This window comes from Manihot esculenta, chromosome 5, assembly GCF_001659605.2.
Source record: "Manihot esculenta cultivar AM560-2 chromosome 5, M.esculenta_v8, whole genome shotgun sequence".
NCBI classification, from domain to species: Eukaryota; Viridiplantae; Streptophyta; class Magnoliopsida; order Malpighiales; family Euphorbiaceae; genus Manihot; species Manihot esculenta.
The window spans coordinates 31314769-31329300 of record NC_035165.2 but is presented as its reverse complement, the minus strand read 5'-3'; the positions used below and the strand labels follow the sequence as shown (position 1 = coordinate 31329300).

At 28.2% G+C, this 14532-nt stretch overlaps 1 protein-coding gene across 1 annotated transcript; it reads right to left on the bottom strand.

The window, feature by feature from the left end:
* Positions 1-1405: 1405 nt before the first annotated feature.
* Positions 1406-6819, bottom strand: LOC110615932 (RNA-binding KH domain-containing protein RCF3). The gene is made up of 8 exons (XM_021758158.2): positions 5795-6819; positions 4227-4706; positions 3688-3936; positions 3070-3273; positions 2251-2330; positions 2011-2119; positions 1800-1926; positions 1406-1695 (listed from the first exon to the last, which is right to left on the bottom strand). The coding sequence occupies exons 1-8, from the start codon at positions 6473-6475 to the stop codon at positions 1676-1678; spliced, it is 1950 nt and encodes a 649-aa protein (XP_021613850.1). The 5' UTR covers positions 6476-6819; the 3' UTR covers positions 1406-1675.
* Positions 6820-14532: the final 7713 nt, after the last annotated feature.

Sequence of the window (14532 nt, the reverse complement as noted above, 5' to 3'; positions counted from 1 at the left end):
ATAGTAAATACGAGAGCTCTCGGCCAGTCCCTTATTTCCTTGTAACTTTATCATCAGCAACTATAATAATAATGAGGCTCTGCAGATAACACCTTCCATTCATTGGCGTGTACTAATATGAGCTGAAAATTCTTGGAAGTTTCCTGGAAGGTTCGCAGAAAGCTCCTCTGTGGCCCTTTAGAAACAGAAAAACCAATAGAAATAATTTTCATTTATTTTGGTTAGACTTTTTTATTTTTTTAAAACTCTTTAAATTTTAATTTATTTTTATTGAATTTTTTATTTATTTTTATAAAATTTTCAATTAATATAAATAAAAAATATATTTTTCTTTTTTATGGTTCATCCTATATTTTTATTCTCTCTTTTTTCTTTCATTTTACTTCTCTTTTTTATATGTATTTAGTCACACAATTTAATAATGATTTATTATTTTATTTTAATAATTTAATTAATATTTTTATATTTTATTTTCAAATCACACTAAAAAATTTATTAATAATATAAATATTAATTAGATACAATTTTAATTTAAATATTAATAAATAACTTTTAATATTAATTTAAATAATTTTATAGATAAAGTTTTAATATTTAAGCAATTGTATTGTACAATATTATTTGTTAATTTATTTTAAATATATAATATTTTTATATTTAAAATAAAAATATACAATTTATTAAAAATAAATTATTTATTAATTATCATTTTATTTTAAAGTTAATGAATAATTTTTTTTAAATAGTTATTTATGTAATTTTATATATATTTATAACAAAATTAATTTTAAATAATTATTATTGAAATAAGACTTTAATATTTAAAATTTAAAAATATTTTAAAATAATAAATTATAAAAAAATAGAATAAAGTAGGACCTATATATTATATATATTCCTTTTGACTTTATTAAAGAAGTGCTGATAGTTATTAGAAAACTGATGTTACTCTTAGCTTTTTTCGTTAATTAACATTAATGCATAAAAGATTATTAATTAAAAAAAAAAAAGAAAAATTATTCTACCTTTAATTTTTTTGCTCTGGGTATCTGTAATAACTTTAGATAATTTTAAATTTCTCTAATTTCTTATATATTGCAAAATAAAGTTATATATTTTTAAGAGGGTAAAAAGAAGAAAATAAGTAAATTTTTTTTTTATAGATAGAGACTAAAAATATAAAATAAATAATAGGAGAAATAAACTTTTTTTTTAGTTTATATTAATCTGAAAACTTGTAATTATAGGTAAGAAAAAGTTTAAGAAAAATTTAATTGAAATTTAAAGAGCTTTAAGAAAGAAATTAACGTTTGAGTGACCAAAATAAAAATAGGGACAAATTACCCCCAACCGAACCAATACCCCACCGAGCAAGCAAATTCAACTTCAGAAATTTTTGTAAAAGTAAAGAACAAAACTGCAATCTCATATTGATACAGGAAAACTGAAGCATTACAGGCAGAGCTCCCAAGTTCTATTTACATGGGACTACTACTGAAAATTCATATTCAGAACAACAGACAAAGTAAAGACGTGCAAAACATTACATACCAAAAGTGAGACACGTAATTTTCTCTCCAGGGTAATAAGTTTAGGAAATTAGATTCCGTAAAAATACGAGGCTCTTCCATTTCTGGTCGGCTCAACTTCCAGTTCAACTGCTTTACATACTAGCTTAAGGTCCATCTTCTTGTGCTGTATTAACGGAAATGGGCAAAGTTTCATTTGAATTTGCAGAGACACTAAGCAGTGAGAACGCACGTGCAATCACACATAAATAAAGATGGAGAGACACTTACTACTCAAAATAAAGCCCTGAAGCAAGCTCTGAGCTCTCTCTGCTTGCTCCGGAGTACCTGATATTTGAATGATCTTTTCTGTCACTTCAGGTCTATCCTCTACAAGTGTTACATTGGCTCCTGATAACTGTCTCACAAAAGCAGTCATGCAGAAATTACAGGAAGCAAGAACTGAAAATTAGTTGCTAAATGATTGCAAGAGTAGGCTTACTTCACTTATTTGAGAAAGCTTGTTTTTCGATTTTGTTACAAGCTTGGGAACTGCATGGTCCGGTATGACAATCTCGAGTGTACTCTTAGTGACAAGTGGTTTGGGTATTCTAACAGAAATTGAAGATATATGTTACGAAGTTGAGAAATAATGCCTTCTTATGGTGCACAGAACAATAGTTGCAATACTATAATAAACAATGTGTTGCTCAATTTATTTAAACAAAGATGAATCAGGTACCTATTTATTGTAGTTGGAACCTCTTCATGGCGCTCAGTGTCATTCTGCTTCACTTTTTCAGTGCCAGATCCACCAGCATCCTACAAAATGATGATTTCTTAACTTTTAAAAAATAGAAATCAAGTAGGTAAATGTTCTTTTAAGATCTCGAATCCCCATTATTCTAATTGCTAAATTAAAGTAGGATTCTTGCCCCTTTCTCAAGGATAAAAAGAAAGGTTGGTTTCTTACCTTCTAAAAATCTGAAACAAAGGAATGTAGGCACCCATTTTTGAAGATCTTAATCCCTATTATTCTAATTGCTATATCGAAGTGGAAAGTTGCCCACTTTCTGAGCCTAATTGACCTTTTCCCCCTTCTTTTTTTTATGCTGTTAGTTTGGAAAACTATTAAGTTGTTTATACATATGCAATGCAATCGTTTGACTGACAAGCTCACATCCTATAAAACGCAATTAACTACTTAAAAGACAAAACAAGAGCCAGTAGACAGACAAAAAGAAAGCCATCTGATATAAAGCATACATTGGCAATTATCTCCCATAGTAAACAAATAAGTAATACTTCAACCATTTGTCAGACATGCTAATAGAACATGTCCATTTTCATCCTCAGCTTTCATCCGATTTAACAAGTTATATTAGTTGAAGATCTTTCAAGAGATGGACTAACGTTAAGTTTGGCTACTTGCTTTGTTCTATTCCTCTAAATAGCAGTTCAAGGGAACATGAAAAGACAGTAAAAATAGTATACATGATATAATCAAGAAAAAGAAAAGAGTTGTGAAACAGGAAGAACATCCTCCATAGAAAAGAATAACCTTTGATTGTTGTGCTGCAGCTGGAGGTTCACCTCCACTATGACCATCACGAGCTGGGGTTGCATTATTGGGAGAAGCTGACTCCATTCTTAGTGCAGAAGGCGGAGGTGTATCCTTCTGAAAGAACTCCTTGTATAAGTAACTCCTTAGCCTTGATGTCACTTCTACAAGTGCATCTCGTGCTGCTTTTATTTCCCCTTCAATCTGTATAGAATGCCAATGCCATTCAGAAACAGCAGATATAATAGCTGGTTATTTCCACCACTCTTGTAGATACTGGATACGCATGAGATTTCCAGAACTACTTTTCCAGGCACAAGTAATTCAACCAGTAGCACTGGCACACCAATTGAAGATGTAAAAGGACATCACATGATAAACAAAAGTATTCACAATTTCACATGGAGGATGCATCAGAGTGATTAACTTCAAGCATTTCATAAACACTAAAGAGGATCAGCTATAGAATCCATTCATTAGGAAATCATTTCATAACCATCAATCACATACACTACTCCACTCTATCAAAACTTGACACAAGATGATTTTCTTCAATGACATTACCATCTAATAATTTCAGCTTCATAAGAATTTTAACCCATCATATTAAGTGCACACCTGTACTAGCTCATCAGCCCCTGATACACAAGCAGGATGTTTATCCCTTGGTAGGATCTGTATTCTTGCACCAGTTAATCTCTCCATCTCAGATAATGCTCCATCTCTTCCCTCAAAACATTCAATTTCACTGGCAGAGACAAGTAACTTGGTTTTTATTATATTGTCTTCATCTGGAACAAGATCAACAATACGAGTTTGAATATGCAACAATGCCTCCTGAGCTGGAAATAGCTCATCATCAGGGCCCTGCAGACAAAAGAAAATCAAAAGATACATTAGAATCTCCAAAATGGAAAAATTAGGGGTGGCAGGGAAATGGAGACACTAAGAATCAGAGTGAAAATTTAGAAATTCTAAAATATAATAATATAAGAAATTTCAAACTTAATTTGAAAAGACAAAAATAGCCCATGCCCCATGTGTTATATGATAACAGTCACTGCTATAACACTGTGCAGAGTAAAAATCAGATCTTCATAAGGAGCATTGACCACTAACCACCCCATTACCTAATAGTGACAAGTGACAGTAAATACCTCTTCGGATGAAATGATGATAATTTGCTCATCTGACCCAGATACTGGATCAGAAACCTTTATATCTACACCGATTTCATTTTGAAGCAAATCTACAATGCCATCCGTCTCTCCAACAACTTTATCAACCTTGTCAGTAGGGCAAAGCATTCTAAACACAAGGTCCTCACCATAAAAGGTCTGTGCACTGTCAGCCATGGTAGCCCCACCATCAACTGTGTAGCCAGATTGTCGGGAAGAATAGTTGCTGCTTCTGTAATTTGTGGCAGATGCTCGTGATCCAAATGAAGGCCCATCTACAGATGAACGTCGTGCTGTGTTATTCGTGTGAGGAACATAATCATCATCAGGGAAAAATCGATCTGGTGAGTGTAATCTCCCATGGAAATTTCCCTGACTTCGATCACGATGCTGACTCTCCCTCAAGCGCGATGAAATAATCCCTATAGCATTTTTCACTCCATTAGCATCACCTACAACCTGCTTGGGAAACAAAATGCATAAGGCTTACTCATTATGGTCATTTTCAACTGAAATCATCTCTATATGAGGTTTCCATCTGCTAGAACTGGGGAAAAGAAAAAAGACAAAGTCCCCAGGAGGAGTTATGAAGGGTAAGCAACTAACTGCTCTTACACTTCTAACCTACATTGTTAAAGTAATAACAAAAAAGTAACTTTATAGACATCATATACATGCAATTAATAACAAATTCAATTGGATCAAGGTAGTAAACTATAATCAATCCATGCAATCAAGAATCTAATTTCCCTATTCTAATAAGTCACAGAAATATCAATGCTTGAATTTCCTGTATCAGCCTATACATGATATAGCTAAAACAGGTACTTAAATTTAAGCCGAGTTCAAAAATATCTCAAGTATAGATGTGTGTCGACCAAACATTTTGGAATGAATTTCTAAAGACTTCACAATGTGTTGTATCAAACCCTCATCCCTGGTGAAACACGATAATGGAACTTAACAATCAAGGAATCCCCAGGTTTGGTTACTATGCTTTTACATCAATGAGCGAGTTATAGAGAGGAATCTTGAAAGGCATAGATATAAGTTAAAATCACTGACAAACAGCAATGGAGCAGCACCATGGACCGTGAATCAAGCAACTCTTCATGGCAAGTTAAGTAAAATGTAAGCATCCAACTAAGGAATTAAAGACAACTACAGCACAAGACACATCCTTATGCCCATATTCAATTCGAGTACTTTTTTTTGTCAAAATTCAATTCGAGTACTTGCCTTATAAACATATCAAAGTTCAATTATCCAGAAATAAAGAAGTTATAAATTCTTCAAATCCATTGATTCATTTGAGTAAAGTCATCAGCTGCTTATGGTTTCAACTCTCTAATGTTATAAAGGTTGTTCAACTGCCAAGCATTGTAAATGACCAACTCATTGGTTTTAAAGATGAAGATTAAAGTAAGGCAGTAAACCCCGTGAAATTGTCCGTTTCACTAAAGCTCACAAGTGAAGTCATAAATTTTTAGTGAAAAGTCCCGGTAGCAGCAATAGCCCATAGTAATAGTAAGGTTGGTCAAGAAAACCTGAACAATCTCCTCAGACATGGAAACGCAGCGAGGCAAGGTATGATCTCTCGGCAAAATCCTAATCTGGGTCTTTGTCTCAATCCTCATTTGCTCAATTATCTTCCCTCCTTTACCCAATAAACAACCCACATGCATTCTCGATACTACCAACCTTGTAGCCACTCTGTTTCCTCTACCCCCATGATCCTCCTCTTCATTCCCATAACCGCCGCCGTTCACACCAAACTGAGCATCACTTTCAAGAATCCTTTCATGTATCAAGAACAACGCCTCCTGAGCCGGCGAGAATGCAGGCATTCGTCCCTCCGGGTCTCGCCGCCTAGTATCGGATATCTCGATGATTCTCTCCTCATCTCCGGGGATCAGCTCGTGCACGTTGATCCACGCGCCAGTGTGTTGTCTAATGGACTTGATTATACTTCCAGACTTGCCGATTACACCACCGGCTTTCATATCATGACAAAGAATGCGGTAGGTAGTGGTTACCATCAAAGACGGGTCCTGTTGCTGCTTTGCTTGGCGGTTGTTGTTGACGGTGGCGCTACTGCCGCGGTGACGGTGGTTATTAGGGTTGTACTGGTGATTGTTGTACCTAGGTTTGGTCCTGCCCATGGTGGTTTCATTATCATAGTTCTGATGGTCGTAGTAGTAATTCCTCTTAGATCTAGATCTCTCCATCTCCAATTTAAAAAAAATTCAGCAAGAAACCAAGAGTTTTAATGAGATTAAGGTCTTTGAGTTCTTTGTATCTTTTTGTCAGTCTCAAATTGTCCAAAGATTCACCGTCCACAAGTCAGAAACTGTAAGGTACATTTTCCGTTTGTTTCTCGGCAAATAGACAGAGAAAACCAGAGAGAGATGCTCGAGTCTGAGAATGGAAACCCTATTAAGGGAAGAAAGCTAGAATCAGAAACTGAAGAAGAAGAAGAAAAGAAGACGACGACGACGAAGAAGAGAGTATGTTGAGTCATCGAGCAGTGAAGTAGTCTGAGCAGAGCTTCCATATTTATTTAACCCATTACTTCTCTTCGCTTTTGCGGTTGGTCAGAAGCATTGGGCCTTCGTATATTATTGTTTTTAATTCACATAAATAACTTAATTAATTTAAGTTAAAACTTAAAACTCAAAACTTTTAATTAATTTTTTAATTATATAATTGAAATCTCTAATTTTAATAAGTAATAAAATATAGAAAATTTAATTATATAATTTAAAATTTTTAAATAATTAACAGTTTAAAAATTAATTTAAATTTAATTTAAATTAAATTTTAATTTTATTATAATTATAACAAATTTAAAAGTTAAGAATTTTTATCTAAAAATAAAAATTTTGACTGAAAAATTGTAAATTTGTGATTTTTTGGAATAGTCTTTTATTTTTTAATACTGTTAAGAATTTAATTTTTTTAAAATTATTATTTAATTCTTACCATTCAGAAAATTTATCAGTAGTTGTCTTAGGCTTTTAAAAATTATTAATTAATTTTAACTATTAATTATTAAAAAATATAAAAAAAATACGGACTACAATTACTTTTTTTTCAAATAACTATTCAACACTTTTTATTTTATTAGCTAGGAAGATGTATTTATTATTTTTTCTCTCTTTCATTAATCATTAATTCATTATACTCTTTAATTAATAAAATGAGGAGTATTGAATAATTAATTAAAAATAATTATTAATAGTATTTTTTAAATATATATTAATAAATTTTTTTAATAGAAAATTAAGAGTATAAAAATTCAAATTTAAATTTCGGTAGGTAAATAATAGCATTAATAAAGGTAAGGTAGGTATTAGTAAGAGAGCTTTTTTAAAATATTAATTATATTTTAATATATTCTTAAAAATTAAGACTTTATAGATGTTTTAAAGTTTTTCATAGTTTATAGGTAAAACTTAATAATTAAAGCTAATACAGAAATAACTATATATTTTTAAAATCGATCGAAGAATTAAAGAATTTATCTAAAAATATTAAATAATAATGTTTTTTATTAAAAAAATCTAACTGCAATAACTTTATCAGATCATTGTTGGGCGAGCAGTATTCGGTTCAAATCGAAAAATCGATCGAATCGAATTGATTTAAAAATTTAGTTTAGTTTTTTATATATTTCGGTTCAGTTCGGTTTTTAATTTCAGAAATTTTGGTTATTTCGATTTGGTTCAATTTTGATCAGAAAAAACCAAATCAAACCGATTAGTGATAATAATATATTTTTTCAATAATATAGAGAAATTAAATCATATTAAGATTAAAATATTTTAATTAAATTTTAAAATATTAAAAATAAAGTGTAAAAAATAAAAAAAATTATTAAAAATCGAAACCGATCAAACCGAACCGAATCAGACCGGTTCGGTTCGGTTCAGTTTCTGATCAAAATCGGATGGGTTTCTATAAACACTAAAATTTTAGTTTTCGGTTTATTCGGTTCGATTCGATTTTAAACCGAACCGACCGAATGCTCACCTAAGCCATTGTCTTATTAATTAAAAAATATAATAATTAATAATTAATATAATAACTATTTTACATGCCTTTATAAAAATTTGTTGAGTTTGATGAGCGGAGGAATGATTTTTTTTTTAATTTAAATACAAATTTTAAATTTTAGATTTAAAAAAATATTTTACATTTTTATTAATATTATTCACATTATATTTTTTTTATAAAATAAAATAAGAGTGAATATCAGATGAGTTGATTGTGCACCCTCTCTAATATTTAAATTAACATTAACATGTATAAATTATACAAAATATCATACCTCATTATAAAAGTTGTGAACTTTTTATATAGAGTTTAAGATAGAGTTTGAATATAAAATGAAATTTAAATAAAATAAAATATGGAATCCTAAATTCTATCATATAAGAATAATAATTTATTGTTATTAGAATTATACAATCTTATTCGGAATTATAAAATATTTAAATAGTTGATGTAATTTGGGTTATTGAGATCAAGGTGAGCAGTATTTGATTTAAATCGAAAAAATTGATCGAACCAAATTAATATGAAAATTCCGTTCGATTTAGTTTAGTTTTTAATTTTAAAAAATTTAGTTATTTCGATTCGGTTCAATTTTGATCAGAAAAAAAAATTGAACTGAATTGATTAGTGATAATAATATATTATTTTTAATAATATTATTTTTAATAATATAGAGAGATTTGACTATAATTAAGGTTGAAATATTTTAATTAAATTTTAGAATACTAAAAATAAAGTGTAAAAAATAAAATATATTAAAAATATAAACTAATCAAATCGAACCGAATTAAATCGAATCAGATTGATTCGATTCAGTTTGATTTCTGCCAAAAATCAGTTCGGTTTGATTTTTATAAATACTAAAATTTCGATTTTCGATTTTCGATTTATTCTATTTGGTTTTAAACTGAACAGACTGAATATTCACCCCTAATTGAGACCTGGATTTAATATATTTTAATATTAAGTTACATCATTAGTCTCCCCAATAATGGTTGAATCTTTAAGTTCGATACTGAATTATTCCATTTAATGAACTTGTCACCTTATAGGAATTTGGTGACAAATCACTTTGGTGATTGCTTTGATTTTTCCCTTCACCTTGTAGGACTCTAGTAATGATTTGCTTTAATATTTTTCTTAATGAATTTGTCGCATTGTGTTTTGACCTTGAAGGTCATAGTTTCTTTGCCACTTATGTTTGTGGTAATGATATTTTATGGATGCATTTTAATCCAGATAAGAGGACTAAAGTTATCAATATATAACTAAAATATAAGTGTTTCAATAGATGAACTTATATGATTAAATAAATGTTAGATGACTTTCAGTCCCATATTGGTTTGATGGTTTGATATTGATGAGATATGGTATTATATTGTCACTATGAGAAGCTGAATGGATATCAATTATTGATGAGAGCATGCGATCTCCTAAGGGGGCAATTGGTTTTCTGAAATGTCGCTCTTATGTTATCTAGGGGCGTTCTTACATCGCCTAAATAGGCAATTGATTGCAATCATTTAAGAGGTAATTAGTTTATTGAAAGGGCGCTCTTACGACTTTTAAGTGGGCAATTGATTGCTTTGAAAAAGTGCTCGTACGTTGCCTAAGAGCGTTCTTACGTTGCTTAAGGGTACAATAGATCATTTGAATTTGAAGAAGAGCCTTTCGATATGTGGAGCGTACTATCACTTTAGAGTTATACTTTTTTTATAGGTGATATAATATGTTAAAATTCATTTGCAAAATTAATTATTGTACAAGATTTAAAAGTATAAAAATTGAATTTGTATGAAATGACCCATAATGATACGTGATTCTAAAGTTAATGCAGAGTTTAAATGAAAAAATAAATATAAAAGTAAAAAATAATTATTAGTTATTGCTGATTGTTAAGAACATAGTATTACTTGGTTAATGTGTGTAAATATCACCATCTTCTAATAAGATAATTTATAATTTATTTTTTATACAATAAATTTTTTTTTAAACTATTAACATAATTGTAGATCTTATAAAATAAACTTAATAAAGGATGGCTTTCATATTTAATGGGAATTTAAATGATACTTAAAAATAATAAAATATTTATATAAGTCATTTAGCAATAATAAAATTTGATCGTTATTCAGAGATACCGTCACAAATGTTAATGGTAAAAAGTTTATGACGAGAATAGTAAACATAAAATTAAGTCTATCGTAAATCTACTGTATAAAATTTTTGTAATGGAATAAAAACCTCTTAACTATAATAATTATTTTATCACATACGGACAAAATTTCTGATGTGATATAAATTTTGTTGTAATACATTTTATGGTGGAATAAATTTCTTTAACGATGAAAATATTTTTGTGGCAAAATCTTAAATTTTAAAAAAGCACACGGAATATATAAATTTCGTTCTAACAAATTTTGTGATAAAATAAAATTCATTAGTGCCATAAATATTTCTGTTATAGAAATTTAAATTTTTATTTATTTGATCATAATTTTTTTAAATAATAAAAAAATATGAAATATATAATTTTTATGTCAATTTCTATAAACAACGCCAATAATATTATGGACATCATATTATTTCAAATATAAATCTGTAAAATTGTTTCGAATACAAATCTGTAAAATAGTACAGAACAAGAATTGTTTAGGTCTGAATAAATTATGAAATTGATTGGTAATGAGAATAGGATACCTCATTATAGAAATTATAAACTCATTATAGAGGTAATGAGCTTACGTGAATTTGAATATAATTATTATATAGATAATATTCCATTTTACCGCTTTATTTATGATTATATAAAATATTTAAATAATTGACGAAATTTAAATTATTAAAATTTATATTTAATATATTTTAATATTATATTATCTCGACATATTAATTAATTTTTATATTACCATTTAATCCCTCTTTCTCTTTTTTGGCCATTATGATAATAAAATAATAATTATTAATACGGGTGATATTTTTATATTTATATTTAATTTTTAAAATAATTAATTTTATATATTCTCATAAATAAATTTTATAATTAATTTTAAAAATACAAAATAGAAATTTTATTATGAAATACAAAATTTTATAATAATTATTAATTTTAAAAAATAAAAAATAGCAACTATATATGAAATAATAATATTTGATGTCAAATTAGTCTGTATATCAACAGCTCAGTATTTAATTTTGGCACGTATTATAATTAATATAAATATTTAACCTTTTATTTAAAATTAAGAATTTTACATAAATTCAATTTAATTAATTTTTTTAAATGAAAATTTTTAATTCAAAATTTTATTTGTTGAAAAAAATTAAAATCTTATATAATTTTAAAATTTATTTAAAAATTTTTCTCGCTAAATGAATTATATTAAATAATAGGTAAAAGAAAAATTATAAAATTAATAATATTTTCTATAATTACACATCACAAAAAGGAGTTGGCTTTACTTTAGAATTTTGCACTATATATATAGAGAGATAGAAGAGAGAAAAGGAAAGAGAAGAATAATGAAATTGCTAAAATATTGGCATTTAAATTTGATAATAAGAAATTATCTTTTATTAATTAACTAAAAGATATAAAAATTTAATATGTTTTTAAAATATTTAATTTATTAAATTGGTTTTCGATCTGTAAACAAATTTCATTAAACTAATTTATAATTTTATACAATTTAATATCATTAGTCCTATTAGTAGTAACTAAGTGCTATTTATTTTTTATTATTCCTAAAAAATTCAAAATTTTGAAAATTTATTAAAAAATAATAAACTTTTCTTAATAAAATGGTACTCACATGTTTTTAATAAAATTAAATTCCATTAATTTACATTAATAAACACGACCACTACAATAAGATGACTATCTTAATATAAATTTATAAGTAAATTATATAAATATAAAATATTTTTCAATATAAATTATAAGCCTCGTTAATTTTTAATTATATACTAATATTTTAAAATACGTGTTAGTACATAGTTTTTTCTTCATAAAAATTTTCTAATGTAAAATATAAGTGTCAACTAATTATGTAAAAATAAAAATTTTATGATAAAAATATAAATATCGAAAAATTTTAACTACATATAAATACTAAAAAAATTATATCGTTATATCTTAAATGAACTATTCTAGTTTTATTTTTTAATTTGATTAATCGGTTTGATTTTTTTAAATCAATTCAATTTTGATTTATTTTAAAATTCAATTTTTTAATCCAATTCGATTTGATTTTCTTATCATTTCGATTCATTTTATAAAAAAAATTAATTATTTAGATTTTAATTATTATAATTCAATTTAATTTTAAATCGAAATAATTTAATTTAATTAATTCCATTTGAAATATAAACAATTAATTTCAGTTTGATTTGATTTTCCAAATCAAAACAATATACAATTCAATTAAAGTTGAAAGATGGATTTCAATTCAATTTAGTCTGAAGTTGGAACAATTGATTATATATTCTTTATCAATATTTTGAATAGATAGGTAAAAGGTTAAGAGTTTTAAATTTAATAAGATTAATTTTGAGTTTAACTAATATATTATTAAATTATATATTTTTTTGATAATAATAAAAAAATATAATAATTTAAGTGGTAAGGAATATGTATAATTAAATTGTTCTAAGAGATCTTAGGATTGAATCTCAGCATCAATATAAATTTTTTTTATTAAAGATGACCAGTTGAATTTAAAAAATTTGATTTAAAACATCTAGATTTCAGCTCAATAATTTTTGGGTTGATTTTCACTTGTTCATTAAATTAAAAAGGGTTTGGATCCCAAATAAATTAGGCTAATTAATCAATCTGTTTAATTCAATTTTAATAATTATAACCGACATTAATATTTACATCATTAAAAATTATTTATCAGGACAACTAACACTAGTTGTATAAGCAATTTCATCGATTTTTAAAAATTTTTAAAATAAAAATTATTTATTAATGTAACTAAAAATAAAATTGAACTGTAATGGGTCAATTCGTAAAAGAAAAGAAAAAGATGATTAGCGCCTATGGGTAACCACTCTAACGCTCAAGTCAGTATATTGTTAAATGAACGAATATAATATATTATTTTGAGTTTAGAATGAGTGTGTAAGAATGGGTATTTTGAATTCCGTTCACATTTACTTTTATATTTAGAATTGGTTATCGAATCTCCTGAAAATCCAATTAGTATTGCTAATGGATAGGGAATCTCATGATTATAAGTGTAAATAGAATCTACTAGATTATAGCTGCTAACGGTAAATTTCCATGAACGCTCGACCTACTTAGAAGAGGACGAGTCTTGGTGAAACACCGAGTGTTACGGTGTCTTGACCTTCCATCCTATGGGTGAGACTTCTGCGATTGTGTGTCAGCTTATCAGACCCTTGTCATGTGGCATATAGCAACAACTTATAGCTTACTTTGAGTGATTATTATATCGTATTAGAGGTCCTCCCACTGGTACTCGACTCTTCAGATTCGAAATTTACAGTTGCCTTCATGATCTTGGGTACATGGCATGTCCGAATTGGCTCTACATACTCATGTCTTTTCGCCTGTTCTAGGATATAAATGATGATTGTGTTGCTTCTTGAGCTGCATTTAAACCTGCCGTCAAAATCTTGGTATGAAATTTCTTCTTCTTCTCCGATTACCACTTTTGCTTACAACTGATCTCTACACTTTGAAAAAGACTTGACCACCTTGCCTTCTACTACCACTTTTGCTTAAGGTACTTCTTTGTTTCTTTTCCCAAGATGAATATCTCCTCTATATTGTCTCCTTCTAATGGAAGCTCCACTTCAGGCTCCTCTTCTGGCGGTCCTATTCGTGCTCCGGCTCCTATTGTTCCGCTGAGGGTGATTCACCGTGTTGGCAGAAAAGGACGTGGATCATTTATATAATCACTACCAGATCTCCCGAGAACTCTTCCGAGTTCATGTTCCCAACTCGCGCATCCGTGTAGATGACCGAATCCTTGCGAAGGAAATAATCATAGTTTACAAAGAGTAACTAAAGGTGGATCTTCGGTTTCCTATGGACCCAATCTTCATTGAAGTCCTTCGCTTTTATAAGCTTGCCGTCACTTAACTGCATCCCAACAGCTGGAAGATTCTAGTGGCCTTTCGCTTTTTCTGTTTCAACAATAATATCGAACCGAGTGTTGCGCTCTTCTCCTAACTGTACCAACTGGGTACATAGAAGAAT

What these genes read in the sequence shown, in the direction of transcription:
- LOC110615932 (XM_021758158.2), bottom strand. Translation starts at nt 6,475, where the DNA reads ATGGAGAGATCTAGATCTAAGAGGAATTACTACTACGACCATCAGAAC. An exon ending in TGTCTGAGGAGATTGTTCAG is followed by an intron (nt 4,707 to 5,794) that starts GTTTTCTTGACC and finishes TTTCCCAAGCAG; the next exon opens with GTTGTAGGTGATGCTAATGG. An exon ending in CTGCAGCACAACAATCAAAG is followed by an intron (nt 2,331 to 3,069) that starts GTTATTCTTTTC and finishes ATCATTTTGTAG; the next exon opens with GATGCTGGTGGATCTGGCAC.